Source organism: Danio rerio, chromosome 2 (genome assembly GCF_052040795.2).
Source record: "Danio rerio strain M-AB ecotype USA chromosome 2, GRCz13ab, whole genome shotgun sequence".
In the NCBI taxonomy this organism is placed as follows: Eukaryota; Metazoa; Chordata; class Actinopteri; order Cypriniformes; family Danionidae; genus Danio; species Danio rerio.
The window spans coordinates 53,524,646-53,540,726 of NC_141022.1; the positions used below are offsets into that span (position 1 = coordinate 53,524,646).

Below are 16,081 nucleotides of genomic sequence, written 5' to 3' on the forward strand. Positions count from 1 at the left end.
CCATTGTTTGTTAGTATTGTGATGAACAGGAATCTGTGCACGCAGAAATCCACAGATTTTTTAGCCTATTATTTAATCAAATTATTTACTTAAGTAGATGTGTGTAAATATATATATATATATATATATATATATATATATATATATATATATATATATATATATATATATATATATATATATATATATATATTTTTTTTTTTTTTTGATTTTAGTAATATTGAATAATATGCAAATGTTTATGTTTCAAGTACAATACAGTTTGTAAAGTAATATTTTATTATTATTTTTATCATTATTATTAATTTTTGAGACTTACATTATTTGCCAAACAAGTGGTTCTATAAAGATTGCTTGTAAACCACATTGCAGTGGGCCTTAAAACGGGAGGGATTTGGATCCTATTTTAACATCAGGAAATTAATTAAGACACTTATTGGCCTTTATATCACCCCAATATGTCAGTGGACACACTATGGCCCAATCCCAGTTCTACTCCTTAGCTCTTACCCCTACCCCTCATTTTGCGTGTTCACTTGAAGGGGTAGGGGTGTCCCAATTCTCTTTAGTTTGAAGACATAGGGCTAAGGAGTAGGGCTATATAGAGATTTTTTTAGGACCATACTTGAAATCAAGGGGTACAAAAATTTCCCAAAATACACAAGCCTCAACGACAGCATGGCTGCACACCGCAGTAAGGAGATGCACAAATCAGTATTTTTTTTTACATTATTATGAATTTTCACAACAAACAAGCATTTATTTTAATACAATCATAACAGCATTCGTGTTTTACCGTCATGCTTAAAAGAAAAACAGCTAAAAAAAATAAAATAAATAATAACTACTGTATAGCAGTCCCACAACATTCTGTGACTCGATGACACTTGAATACCCTGTCAGAAAAGTCTAGTGGCTGAGAATGAGCTTTTTACAGTGTCTGCTATAATGTTCATGTTGTTTTCTTGTGTTTACATAATGAATATGGCCACAGTGTAAATGCCACATTATATCGTTATGATAACATATGTTTTCAGTGATTTCCTAAAAATTAATACCAAAAAATAACACAACTGGAATAACTACAGCAGTCATGCTCGTCAAACTGGTATGAAGTAAGAGCTCGCGATGACATATGATGACCTGTGAGGGTGTTGTAGTGCTGTACCATTTCATAGGGGTAAATTTTGAAGCCCTTCCCCTTCACACAGGGGTACACAAATAGAATTGGGATTGGGCCTATACCTACACACAGTTCTGTCCAAACAGCTTACCAAAAATTATTTTCCTCATAGGTGCCCTTTAAGAACTTTTCTTTGCCTAATACAAAATCTAAGAATAACAAAAAGCAGTTTAATTCAACCTCTCCAGCTGTTGGTTGGAGAGGCGGATTTAACCACATTTACATTCACACTGTTAGAGCAATCAAATGGAATGCGTTTTCACCGACCTCAGAAGTATTCGAAAGTTCAAAACTTCTACCTAATGTTGTCCACTTGTAATCAGATTGTCAAAAATGTATCTTAAAGTGGACCTATTATGGCCCTTACAAGATGTAAAATAAGTCTCTGATGTCTCTAGAGTGTGAATGTGACGTTTCAGCTCAAATCACCACACAAATAACTGTTTATAACTCTTTGAAATGGCCCCTTTTAGGATTTGTGCCGTTTTGGTGACTGTTGCTTTAAATTTATATGAGCTTGTGCTCCCAGTCCTTGTTTTGAAATTATCTATGGACTAATAGTCCATGGTCAAAATTATTTGAGACTATGGGTGGTCGTGCTTTTTCGTACAGTGCCCCCAAGTTATGGAATGGCCTACCCATCAGCCCTTTTTACCGTTGCTTTTAACTTAGATTATTTTTGTTAATTTTATCATCCAATACGATTGTATTGAATCGTTCATTGTTTTATTGTGATATATATATATATATATATATATATATATATATATATATATATATATATATATATATATATATATATATATATATATATATATATATATTATTTTTTTATTTTTTTTTTTTACTGTTTTTATTGTTGTGCTTTGTTTGCCTTGTATGCCTGTTAGTACTTTGGGTCTGAGAAAAGCGCACTATAAATACAATTTATTTTTATTATTATTATTATCTTCAGCAGAAATGGTGCTAAAACTCTAATGGCAGACGCTGCTTCTTACTCAGGGCTGTTTATGCTAATAAGAGAGAGATCATCACTAATGGGCGGGGCTTTCCAATGACACGTACAAAGGGAGAATGTCAATCAATGTCTTTCTGCAGACTATTTTTTTTTTATAAGTGTGATAAAAAAAATAGAATTAGTTAATGTTTACCAGTAGATTCTGGGTTTATTCACACAACTGTGCTTAAACCCTTTATAAAAGTGATTTTTGCATGATACCAAGTGCGAACAGAGCCTAAAACACTGATTTGTGCACCATCAGGCCTGTTGGGTATATGGTGTTATTTTGCCAAGTGTTGATTGATTGAAAGAAGGAACGAAGAATAAGGAAAGCATAATGTGTTCTAGCCTAAAATTGAGCTGCTACCTTCTCACATCCGTCCTGAAGTCTTTTTAGCGTCTTAATGCGAGTTGCATTCCAATCAGAAATCCCCATGCATCACTGGAGGACCAATTCTCCACCCTTTCCCAGGCTTAGCACTGAACCTTGACCACCTGTGTCTCGCCAAACCCTACGATTAAGACATCAGTATTCACTGGAGAAGCAGACGAAACAGCATGCCAGCCCTTGTTAAGGCTAAAATATTTACTCTGCTCGATAGGCTACCAGGGTGTTGAAAGAGGCGGATTGGAGTTTCCAGATAAACGCTCCAACATTTCTCTGTTGTCTGTGATGAATTTATTTCTGCAATTACAGACGTCATCCTACAGGGTCTTTTTTTTTTTTGCCAAAATGTGCTCTATGGCTGTAATTTATTTGGATATGTATTCCGTAATACTAAAAATGTACTTTTTTACTTAAATTTTTTGTAAATTTACAAACATGAAAATGGGTAAAGACATTAGTTTTGCTGTAATTTTTTTTCTGTTGTTAGTTCTAGTTGTTGTTTTTTTTTTATTTAACACAAATGTTCAACTCACTTTGTTTTTTACAACATAGTGGTAATGTGCAACGTCCACTTGATTTGATTAGCTGAAATTTTCACTGAGTGTTGCATGATTTAGAAATTTTAATTTCTGTTTAAATTGATTGATTAATTGATAATAATCATGCTACTTAATAGAAATCAATTCATAAATCCATCTCTGATTAATCAACATCCTCATTGATTACTATTTAAACACACACATATGTATGACTTATGAAGTATTAAAAATTTTAAACACTTTAACATTTTTTAAATTTTTAAGTAACTTTTTTAAATGCTTTACCAGGGCTCAAAATTGCGAAAGTTTTGGTCACATTTGCCCCGAAAATTTATTTATGCGACCTTAAAATTTGTGCGAGTGCATAAAATTGTTCTTTTGATTTTCACTGCAATATGTTCAGATACGCAGATTTAGGAGACATTCACGCAGAATGCATCTTTGCACCTAAAATGTGTACCGCAGCGCTCGGGAATAGTTTAAAACAGTCATAATGTCAACTTTCTACAGTACAATGCTTGCTCTGCCTTCAAGCTCTTCTGATTGACGCACTGCGCTAGAACTAAATGTGAATGAATTGGTTGATATCAGCTGTAATATCAGTTAATTCAGTCAAAGCTTTCTGCCTTCAGGTGATGGAGACCTACAGCTGAAAATGCAAAGCACTGAAGATGAGAGAATGATAAGCACACTGACAGATTCTGATTTTGAAATCACCAAAAGTTACAAATAACGGCACATTTACTGTTAAGTCTGTGTAACAGAGTTTTTAAGTAACAGTGTTGGCTACTGAATCTTCACATTTTAAGCACGAGATGTTCTATTAAATCCTTCATTTAATCGGCGGGATAATTTTAAATACAATAAATCTGTTTAAAAACAATAAAGCACTGTTTATGCATGTGATCGCTGAACAAAATTCAGCATAATTTAACGTCATGTGATTCTTCAAAAGTCATTCTGATGTGCTCAAAGTTTACCATAATTAATGAGGGTTACTGCGGGGTCTTAAAGTATTAAGTTTCAAAAACCTAAATTTTAGGCATTAAAAACTCACAGAAATATCGTCATGTAGGTCTTAAATCATTTTAAACAGCTCTTAATTTTTCTTGGTTAATGTAAAGCTTCCCAACCGATCCAACACACAACCAGTCACCAACAATAAAACTCTATTTAGAACTAAATTATAACTTCATTTATTTATAACTAACTCTATTTATAACTCTGTTTTATAACTAAAATAATATTTTAAAAGTCTGTTATGCAGACATTTCGTTTATTCAAGTTGTATACAACTAGGGTCTGCTTGATAATGACACATTATATATAACTACTTAGAATTTGTTTCTTAATGGGACAAGTACATATTTTTTTTCTGCTGGCCCATTTAGCCCTATACAAGTCTGACATTTTATTCTTGATGGTTTTAAAAAGTTTTAACAGATTAAATTTGACCTGGTGAAACCTGCAAAAACCCTGCTATTAGTGTTGTCAACGTTAATTATCATAATATTTGTATTTTTTAAGTTGCTAATTTTAAATAATAAATATTTTTGTCCAGGTTTTTTGAATAGATCATTCAAAATAACAGCATGTAGTTGAAATGGAAACCTTCTGTAACACTATACATATCTTTACTGTCATTTTTTATTATTTAAAAATATGCTAGTTATCATGTTTAAATACTTTTTTTTTTTTTTTGTTTAACTTTAGCACTGAGACTTTTTAATTGTGTGAGCTGAAGTTGTGGTGGATTCATTTAAAGGGGCAGTTCACCCAAAACTGAACGTTCTGTCATAGCTTACTCACCATGCACTTGTTCTAAAGCTGTTTGACTTCCTTTCTTCTGTTCAACACAAAACTGGTAAGAAAAATGCTATGGGTGTCAATGGCTACAGATTTTTAGCTTCTTCTTTTTTTCTTTTTTTAATATCATCTTTTGTGTTCAACAAAATAAAGCAAATCATAAAAGTTTGGAACAGGGGTGAGTAAATTGTCACTTTTGGGTAAACTATCCCTTTAAAGCAAGTGAACTTTAATGGTTAAAATACTAAAGCATAAGAAATAGTGCAATGACCCAGATTGGCTTAGAACAGTTTCTGGGCATAGGCCCCATGCTGATGTCATTGTCTTTATTTGGGCCGCTTTTAAATATTTCAGGCATGTTCCGATTTTTAAGGAAAATTCCACAGATATATTTTATTTACTTAACACATTTTATACTTCAAAAATGAGCTAATAGAACTGCATGTTTGTCTCTTGCTGTAATGTCATTTCTGGAATCCACAGAATTGGAATATTTGACCGAGGGCAACGTGAAGAAATCCATGTTAAGGCATTTGTGGCAAGGGGACAAGCGCAGTTAGTCATGTCAGAGGGAAATATGATCAGCTCTAGGGAATCTAATTAAAAGATGCATTATGTCGAGTCAGATGAGAGCAATTCCGGCATGTTCTCACCAAGTTTTTTCTCTTATTTTTGCAGGTGAAATGGTCAGACTCTTCATCATCTGCTGTCACTAAAAGTCATCGCGAGTTGGAGGATTTTCTGTTAAAGGTGAGCAGGGAAATGTGGGTCTTTTGCTGTGTTTTGTGGTTGTTTAGTTCTGTTGCACAATTGCCGGTGTGCCCACCAGTTGGGCAACATGCCACCTGGCAAGACCAGCAAAGGACATTATCCATCTGTTTCAGTTTCCATTTCCCTCTCTGGCTGTGCTCAGAATGGAGCACTAGAGTTCTGCATACTGCTTTTTGTGTAATCTTATATGTTAAAAATGCCTATTTGGCTTATTATTATGCCTATGTTAGTCATCTTAGTATCTTAGGTAACGTTTATTTCAGTTAGTTGCATTGGCAAAATTTCACATTTGTCTTTTCCACGTGTTTTATTTATTCATACATTCATTTTCTTTTCGGCTTAGTCCCTTTATTAATCGAAGGTCACCACAGCAGAATGAATCGCCAACTTATCCAGCATATGTTTTACTTAGTGGATGCCCTTCCAGCTGCAACCCAACACTGAGAAACACCCATACACACTCTTTCACACACATACACTACACTACACGCATGTCTTTGGACTGTGGTGGAAACCGGAGCACCCGGAGGAAACCCACGCCAACACAGGGAGAAAATGCAAACTCCACACAGAAATGCCATCTGACCCAGCCGGGGCTTGAACCAGCAACTGCGCCACCAAGACGCCCCACGTGTTTTATTTTATTTATTAAATGTTATTTTTTTAATACAGATACTGATTTTAAAAATATAGTAGTTATCATGTTTAAATGCTTTTCTTTTTACTTTAGCGCTGAGACTTTTTTTATGATCTGAAGTTGTGGTGAATTAATTTAAAGGGACAGTTCACCCAAAACTCCACATTCTGTTATTGTTTACTCACCATTCACTTGTTCCAAATCTGTTTGACTTTCTTTCTATTGTTCAACACAAAACAAGATGCTTTGAAGAACGGTAGAAACCATAAACCTCCATAGGATTTGTTTTTACTACTATGGATGCAGTGGTGTAAAGTAACAAATTAAAATACTCAAATTCCTGTAATTGAGTAGTTTTTCTCAGGAATTCTCATTTACTAAGTAGGTTTGAAAATGTGTACTTTTACTTTCTCTTGAGTACATTTTAGTGCATTATCGGTTAGGGGTGTCAAAATTAATCGTTTCTTCAGTGCACCGCGATGCAGACACGGACAATTCGGTTCAGTAATAATCATAACCGGTTATTACTGACGTCATTTACCCTTATATGTGCTCTGTCACGAGGGAGGCGAGTGCGAGTATTTACAACGCTCTAATGCTGTGTTCACACCAGACGCGGAACGCGCGGATAAATTGCGCTATTTGCACATAAGTAGCCGCATGAACATTTGAGGTTACTCACTTCATTCGCGCGTCAAACCCGCTTCATTCGCGCGTCAAATTCACTTCAGAACAGATGCGGATTCGCGTGATGGGCAGAGCTTCTGTCTGCCCCGTGACTCTAGCTTCATAGCTAAAGGGCTAACATGAATTTTATGAAGAAAATAACAGTGTTTATGTGCTTTATGCAGGATCCACTACATCCTTTCAGAAGTGCATCCAGCTCGAAACTGAACCTGGCTGATGGAGGTTTTCAGCGGTGCTTCTGACTGAGCCCAGCTCAGTTTGATGAACTTCTTGTCGGTGTCTGCTGGGGGATTTCCCCTGGGACACCGACAACAGGCGATACGCCACAATCACGCCTCCACAAGAGCAAGCTCCTGATTGGTTAACGCGGCGCGAATGTCCGCTGAAGTTCAGATTTTCGAACTCGAGTGATTCACGCAAAATGCGCATTAAGTGCGTCAAACGCGCAAAACGCTTAATTCGCGCCACGCCATTCGCGCGTATCGCGCCGCAGGATGTCTATTCGCGCGTTTGCTTTGACTTTGCTGTGATCACCGCTGTTGCCTATCAGTGTCACTCATCTAAAGAGTGCAGCGCGCAAGAGCCAATCGCAACCGTTTTGTTGAGGGTGTGACCAATCAAAGAGGTGTAAAAGAACTAGACAAGAATCAGAAAGTGAGCTGGATATTTATATTTGTTTATATTATTTGCTAAATGCTCGTGTTGTTTAAAGGTACAGTTTAAATATCTGACTGTTTGTATTAAATGAAAAAATTGTATAACAAATAGTATATAAATATAAATATATTCATATACAAGAACTGCTGCTGTGAAGAAAATATAAAACTGTGTATGAAAAGCACCGTCAATGCACCGTGATGCACCGAGATATCGAATTGAACCGAATCGATGGCATGATAATCGTAACTGAACCGAACCGTGAGACTAGTGTAGGTTCACACCTCTATTATCGGTACTTTTCCTCCACTTTTTTTTTTCTTCGACCTGCAGTCACTACTTTATTTTTTCTAGTTTATGGGAATTAGAAAAATCAGTCCAGTGATTTCTGTCCAATCAAATCACATATAGAAGGTATATCTCATCATAATGAACTACCTCAAGACATGGGCGATTTATACTTGCAGCAAACAGTTTGGAAGCATTAAGTGTACAAATAAGATGTTCAAAATCTTTACACGCATTTATTGAGAGACTGTTTAGATGCATGTCACTGATGAGAAGATGACGGATGTTTACTGTATGATGATTAAAATGGCCTTAAACACCCAGCAGGCACAAGACATCAACATGACATCAGACTGTTATTGGAACCCCAATGTTGTGGGGATGTTGCATTCTGTTTGGAAATGAAAATCAGGTTGACATCAGTGTCCAACATCCAACCTAAAATTAACCAAATATCAACGTCTAGTGATGTTACAGTTTGACGTTGTGTGGACGTTACTACTATATCTTCTGTTAGAAGTTGGTTTTTAGTTGCCATACCTGATGAATAAATGTCAGACGTCAATATGGCATTGGTTTTTAAGATGTTGGCTCGACGTAGGATTTTGGTCACTTTCTAACAACGTCAAGTCAACCAAATATCAACGTCATTTGACGTCGTTTTTGGACATCCAAAAAACGTTGTCCTTAGTTGCTGGCTAGACATTGAATTTTGGTCACCTGACATCACAACCTCAATCTAACCTAATATTAACGTCTTGTGATGTTGTGTGCCTGCTGCTGGGCAATAACTGAGTGCATTACAATGCAATGTTTGCACACATCCACAAATTACATGTAAACGTGTCTGCTTTTTACAGCGTAATACTCACTACTCTTGAGTACTTTTGAAAGGTCTTTACTCATACTTTGAGTAATATTTACAGATACTTTTACTCTACTTGCACTACATTTTAAGCAAGTAATCATACTTTTACTTAAGTATGATTTTTCAGTACTCTTTCCACCACTGTATGGATGTCAGTAGTTCCAGGTTTTCAGCTCTTTTTTCAAAATATCACCTTTTGTGTTCAACCATTTAAAGGAAATCATAAATAAATTTTATTTATTTATTTTTTTTTGCTTTATTCCAGTTACTGAATTTTTTTTATATATATATATATATATATATATATATATATATATATATATATATATATATATATATATATATATATATATATATATATATATATATATATATATTTGTATTTGTTAAAAGCAACACAGTGCTTCCCACACTAGACTTTACTTATGTGGACCACTCAGGTACATTAAAGGCCACCTAAGTATATTTGGTGACTTTTGTTTTTTTACTATTATTATAATCTTTATTTTTTTGTATTCTTCCATAAACCAAATTCCCGCGATTGATTAACCAGTGGAAATTCGTCTCTTGTTTACCGTTTGCTACTGCAGGTTCTATGTGTGCAAGAACTGTCAACACTCCCACAGACAGTCTCTCGTAGTATTAAAATTACTTTTGGAATCTCCTAAAATGTTTATATATTACAATATTTTATACATATCTAAAATGTTTTGGCCATACTATACAAAATTACTATATTATTACTATACTATGCAACTATATAGCAGATTTAACCTGTCAGTGAGTGCACATGGCTCCCAAGCATAAAAGTTTTTTTTTTTTTTTTTCCAACAGTCTGTTTTCAAAACTTTAACCCAGTGTCATAATAAATAAAAATATAGTTAAAAATCACATTGTTTTTTTGTTTGCCGCATGTAGTTGATCATTTATGTGCTGTGGGTAAAAGGTGTGTTTTAATTCGGTACCACCCCAAGTATGTTCCGAACCTCTGGGAGACGCTGGCAACACTGATGTACTGTGCGTTAACTTGAAAAATTGTGTGCAAACATAAGTAAGTGTTTTGCAAATATATTTGCCAAGGGGTTATTACATGGCCCATGACCTTAAAGGTATAGTTCATGCAAAAATGAACATATGCATTCGAACATAACATATGCGTTTCTTTCTTCTGTTGAACATAAAAAAAGGTTATTCTGAAGCAAGCTGAGAAACCTGTAACTATTGGCCTTCTTAGTAGAAAAAACTAATCAAATGGAAGTCAAATCGTTACAGGTTTCCATCGCTTTACATGCGCTTTTTTTTTTTTTTTTTTAATTGATTTTAGTGTAGGGTTATTTATTCAAGTTCGGCTTGGTAGCACTGACGAGTGTGGGCGAGACCGAAAGCCACGCTAACTTGTTGGATCGAGTGTTTACATGTGTTGAGTCCTGTGAAGGAGGTCAAGATGGAAAGTTTTGTTTTGTGTTTACCTTATGATTAAAAATTGTTGCACGTCCACCTGTTTCCGCCTCCAAATAAGCAAGTTTGATCTACTTCTAGATTAAGGTAGCATTCAGAAAAAAGAAAACCCCAGCAAAGAAACTCGGCACAGAGGAATATAAAAACCTACTGCCAGCCAGAATTTTGGAAGTGCTATTGCAGAGCAACATAAACAGCGCCTGAAGTATAAATGTACGACAATGAGCAAGGCATGCGCCATGGGTTACATCGATTACTCGACGCAGAAGTATAAACCAGGCTTAAGCCGAAGGAAAATTAATAGCATTTAAAATTAAAAACTCAATTTAGACATATTTAAAAATGTATATTTATTTGTTCATTTAAATGTTTATTTATTAACTTACTGTACATTTTTATGCTTCAATTATTAAAGCAATAATCTGATTCTTCATTTTATTTCTAACCGGCTCTCATGGTCTTCCATAAGTTTGATCATATGGGTATTTCCATACATACAGCATTCATATTGCTTATTGGCGTTTTTATTGCTACAGCATGTGCAACTTAGCTCAGCTGTATTAAAGTGTAAAAAAGTAAAATTGTTCCTAAACAAAGCCTCTGTTTCTGTCCTGTAGCTTCCTAAGGAGCAGAGTCCTGGTGGCTTTGAGAAGGGCATCGTCAGATTACTCAGTCGTGGCGATCAATGTGAATCCAGAGACCTGGAGAGAAACCTCAGGTGGGTCTCATGTTACTTTGTTAATAGTAATGTTACATTGTGTTGAATCCTTACTTTTGCATTGCTTTTCCACAGCTTCAAATCACTAACTGGCAACACTTAATGGTCCATTAGTTAATGTATTCGCTAACATGAACAAAAAAAAATTAGTAATACATTTATTGCAGTATTTATTCATCTGTTATTGTTAGCCAACATTAATTAAGCAAAACAAAATTAGTTCATGCTAACTCTCTGTGCATTACCTTGGGCTATGTTTACACTGCAAGGCTTAGTGCTCAAATCTGATATTTTTCTCAGATCTTTTTTTTTTTTTGCATAGTTGTTCACATTGTTGTTATAAATGTGGCCAATATCAGATTTTCTGTGTGAACAGATCATGGTCCTAAACTGAACCGCATGCGCAAAAGTACATTATGGAGAGCACAAAATGTCTGATTATGCACACAATGTGTATACGGTATGAAGTAAGCATGTTGTCAGATTATGCTTAATATGATCATTGACTTTTTTTACAGATAACCGTGGTGTGTTTCATGAACTGTAAAGGGTAGTTCTGCTACTACTAAGATGTATTTCGTCATTTGAAGCCTAAAATAAGTCTCTTGTGATTGAAAACACTGATGATTTGTGTTTTTTGACAACCGCGGTGCGTGGCGCTCTGAACTCATCAAGGGTTATTGAGCAGCCGTAGACTGAACTGTGAAGGTGGAGTTGGTTTATCTCTGTTTACAGAGTTATTTCAGTTTACTTCGTTATAAGCAACAGGCATGTGCAGAAGGGGGATTGGGTGCTTGAGCACCTGCCCTTTTTTTCTCTCGGAGAGAAAGTTCATCCTTAAAATGAAAGTGCACCCTCCTTTGCGTAAAGATCCCCTAGTGATTTGAAAAACTAATAGTGTTCGCAAGTAAAAGAAAGCAGGTGAATGCCGAATAAGAGGATGATCACTTGCGCTAACAGCTAATGTGTTTAACAAGTGTGCGCGCTCCCATTTCCTTGGGTAGCAACCGTGCCTAAAAACGCAACTGGTGGGATCGGTTCTCCTTCAAATAGACTAGACCAGTGTTTCTCAACTGGTGGATTGGGTCGCGGGAACATTTTCAGTGGGTTGCGGAGTGTGTGTTTAAAAAAAAAAAAAAGTTACATTTTTTTACTTATTTTGCTTATACCGGACTTATTTTGAAATGCGTGCGCAACAACCTTACTGTTTGACATGTGAAATTTCATTTAATTATTGCAACAAATATGTCAAGTGCAAGTATGACCCCGAATATGTAAAGTATGGATATATATATATATTGACGACAAAAAAGACTTAAAGCCTCGGTGTCATATGTAGTGAGGTGCTCTCATAAGAGAGCACGAAACCTTCTAAATTAAAACAACATTTAGAAACCAGAAAACATGTTTTATTAACAGTTTGATATTAACAGTATTTGTCGTTTTTACTTTGTAATTTTTCTAAAATTTGATCCATTTTGTTAAATGAAAACTGTCACTACTTGTTTATGTTAAAAATAAATACAAATAAAGTATAATTGCTAAAATTGTATTATAGTTTCAAAAAATTTGGGTCGCAGCTTGATGACCATATAAAAATGTGGGTCCCATGGCCAAACCAGTTGAGAACCCCTGGACTAGACAAAACGTTATGCTCATGCACCCACAGTCTCGCTGCTTTCAAGAGCTCAAGATTTGTCTTTTAATAAGCAGCAACGGTTGCTTTCGCTTTGACCATTCTTTAAATAGATTATTTATGGGTCTAACGTTAATCGTGTGTGCATGATCATCCTCTCATTATCACACGGTATTTTTTTTTTTTTACCTGCTTTCTTTTGCGTTAATATGGTTTATTATCATTTTTTACAATAACATTGCTTTAATGGGAATAACTCCCCATTTATGTGTAGTTAACTGGTGATCTGGAACCTTTAGCCAGGACCGATTACTGTGAATATTTTAGATACATGATGATAATTATTTTTTAAATGTCAATTTATTTCTTGTTTTTTTAAATAAATATTTTGTTAAATAAAAAGTATAGTGTACAGCTTTATTTTTCTTGTTTAGAGAGATTTGAATTTTGGGACACAGAAATAATGATGTATTTATGTTTGGAGAGATACATTTTTTCATTTCTTTCATTTTGAGCTCTGAAAAGTCATGTGATTTAAAAACTAATTGTAATATGACGCCATGAAACCATGACCCATTTGCTCATGCTCACTGAGCAAGCTCATACACGTCACACAAAAAGTGAAGTGAAGGAGGAGGCATGTGGACATAACACACAATCTAAATCAAGTCGTTTTAGCTTGTCGAAGTCAAATTTATGCATGTAAAATATTTTTTTTTCCAAGAACAAAATTAGTGAAAATGCAGAGTGGCTAGTAATGTTGTAAAACTACTAGCCACAGTGGCTGGTGATCAAATAAAGTTAATGTCAAACCCTGCTAATAACCCAACTCAATCCTGGCCTGACCATCCAGAAGATCCAAAAGGTCAAATTTTCCATAGTGTTATAGTGTATATTGTGTTTAACTCTATAGGGGTTAAAAGATCTGTAATAAATAAGTGAGCGGATTGTCAAAGAGAATCAGTGTTCAGTATTTGTTTTTGTTTTTTGCACATGAAACAAAGTGTCCTTTTCAAGTCCTACAACACATGGCTGTATTTAGGTCAGTAACACTGATGTCAGGACCAGAGGGGATTCTACTTCCTGTAGCATAGTTTAGATGCAAGCAAAGATTTTGGTTGCTGATACCAGTAAAATAAATTGTCTATGTATGTGTATATTAGGGCTGTCAAATAATTAATCGCATCCAAAATAAAACTTATGTGTGTAAATATTGTGTATGTATATAAATAAAACATATAAAATACAAAGAAATACAAAACCTAATTGTTTACATATATATTTATATATAATTTGTATTAGATTATAAATATTTAATGTCTAAATATAAGCTTTTTTCAAACTTATACATGTACAGTACACACTTATATTTTATGTAAATGCGAGCTTATATTTTGAATGTTTAATCTTTTAATAGATAGATTGTAAGTGACTGTATGTTTTAATACCTTTACCTTTTTTCTTTCTCATGTGCAGGGAGAAATTCCTGTCTTTATCACAGGATGTCCTTAGGAGATGTGACATTTCCAGGTTCTTCCTGTCTGATGCGTCTGTACTGCCCTGTAGCCACTGTGAGGAACCTTCCCAAATCAGAAAACATTAAGCTTGTAATCATTAAACATCAGCTTGGCAAGATCTATGTGTAATGCTACTTGTCAAACCGCTCATGTCTGTAGGTACCAGTGCGCCCGTAGCCAGAATCCATCAGCCTGAACGAGGTTTTTCTGAGGACTGCTCTGAGACTTCCAGCCTGGAGGAGGGTGAGAGAGAGAGATGCAGACCTGTCAGATCTGCCCTAGAAACACACGCCAACACACATGCAAGTGCTAATGCTGTTCTGACTGCTACAATCTCATCTGCGTCTCTCTTCTTTCTTTTCACAGATGTGGAGGCATACAACATCAGAGCTGCAGGATTAAGGTAGAGCAGCAAATAAACAGATTAATGCTTCTTATCAGAAATCAAATTAGTGACTGAAGGAATTTACATTGCTACAAAAAAGTCTTTAGAAGAAAAATATATAAATATAAAAGATTAAAAAAAGGATTTATTTCAACAAGCTGGAAAGCAGTCTGATCAAAAAGTGACAGTGAAGACGTTTATGATGTTACAAAAGATTTATAATACAAATAGATGCTGTTTAAAAATTTGTTCATTATAGAGTCCTGAAAAAAATCACCTTTTCCACAAATATTAAGCAGCGCAGTTGCAACCCTTTCTTACAATCACTCTGTTACATCCCCTCCGTTACTTTTAATGGTCGAGGGAGAACGAAAAGGAAAACATTAGTTTCCTCTTGGATTTTTTCCAGCTGTGGCGGCAGGTCTTTCACACAAATCTACCAACTACCTGGGGCGTTACTTCAATGAAAAATGGAGAAATGTCGTGAGTGCAGTATAAGTTAAGATCTCTTTTATGTAATATGAGCATGCAAATCTCTTTGCTTGCAAGCCGATTTCCTCTGTTCATGCACAAAACTTTTTGCACGCCCTAAAATATACGCTGCTCAAGCGCAGATCTTCTTGTGCGCTCTCAAATAAACACTGCTGAAGTGTGATTTGGTACTTCCTGAAGCAAAGTGAAACGGCAATAAACTCCAGCAAGATAAAGTCATTGTATGCAGAACCACAGATCTTTATCTATAAATAAAGTATAATAATGGAAACTGTGTTCATCATAACTGAAAGCTATGTCGTGTTTGCAGGCTCATGCATCACGCCCCTGTCAGTCAGTCTATCAGCACGTCACCTTAAAGGGTTAAACAAATATCGCACAGCACTACTACGGTTACAGAAAAATTTGCGCTGTTATAATTTACTTAAGTTTAAATGTGTTTTGGTGCGATTTATAACCTGCTATTAAAAAACAACAACGACAGAATGTTTTAAATGAGAAGCTGTAATGTAGCCATGGCGGGATGAATTTTGGTGTGGTGCCACGCCATGGCAGAATGAATGTAAACCATGTTGTTGTAATTATTCCTGCCATTTTATAATAGATGAGGAACAACAAGACACAAAAGTACTATTTAAGTGAACTTGTTTATTATAAACAATCTTTGGATGTTTAAATGCTTAAAGAAAAATTAAGTTTCACAAAAAAGTATATAAGAAATAATAATTTCACAAAAACTTTAACCAAGTTTAACAAGCATAAGGAGGAAACGAGACTGAGCCAAACAAAAGAAAAGAATAAAACAAAAATCTACTAACTAACCCATTAAACTTTTCCCCTAGAACTACAAAATCATTAATTTTCTGGTCGGCATAGTCCGGGGTCGCCACAGTGGAATGAACCGCCAACTTATCCAGCAAGTTTTTACGCAGCGGATGCCCTTCTAGCCGCAACCCATCTCTGGGAAACATCTATACACACATTCACACACTCATACGCTATGGACAATTTAGCCTACCCAATTCACCTGTACCGCATGTCTTTGGACTGT

General features: G+C 35.2%; 1 protein-coding gene and 1 long non-coding RNA gene across 7 annotated transcripts in view; one reads left to right on the plus strand and one right to left on the minus strand.

The window, feature by feature from the left end:
- The window catches only part of zcchc2 (zinc finger, CCHC domain containing 2), a 45,452-nt gene that overhangs the window by 10,545 nt on the left and 18,826 nt on the right, over positions 1-16,081 (plus strand). For all 5 annotated transcript variants that reach the window (XR_015478973.1, XR_015478972.1, XM_087241435.1 and 2 more), the window contains exons 4-8: positions 5,595-5,666; positions 10,900-11,000; positions 14,113-14,207; positions 14,313-14,396; positions 14,520-14,556. Coding sequence is in view for 3 of the 5 variants with exons in the window: in XM_087241435.1 (XP_087097561.1) it covers positions 5,595-5,666; positions 10,900-11,000; positions 14,113-14,207; positions 14,313-14,396; positions 14,520-14,556 (389 nt within the window). In the remaining 2 variants the exon portion in view is untranslated. The remainder of the gene's footprint in view (positions 1-5,594; positions 5,667-10,899; positions 11,001-14,112; positions 14,208-14,312; positions 14,397-14,519; positions 14,557-16,081) is intronic.
- Positions 1-16,081, minus strand: part of LOC147837253 (uncharacterized) — a 37,305-nt gene that overhangs the window by 4,442 nt on the left and 16,782 nt on the right. For both annotated transcript variants that reach the window (XR_015479068.1, XR_015479069.1), the window contains exons 3-4: positions 14,298-14,386; positions 14,091-14,216 (exon numbers count right to left, since the gene is read on the minus strand). This is a non-coding gene — a long non-coding RNA (uncharacterized LOC147837253). The remainder of the gene's footprint in view (positions 1-14,090; positions 14,217-14,297; positions 14,387-16,081) is intronic.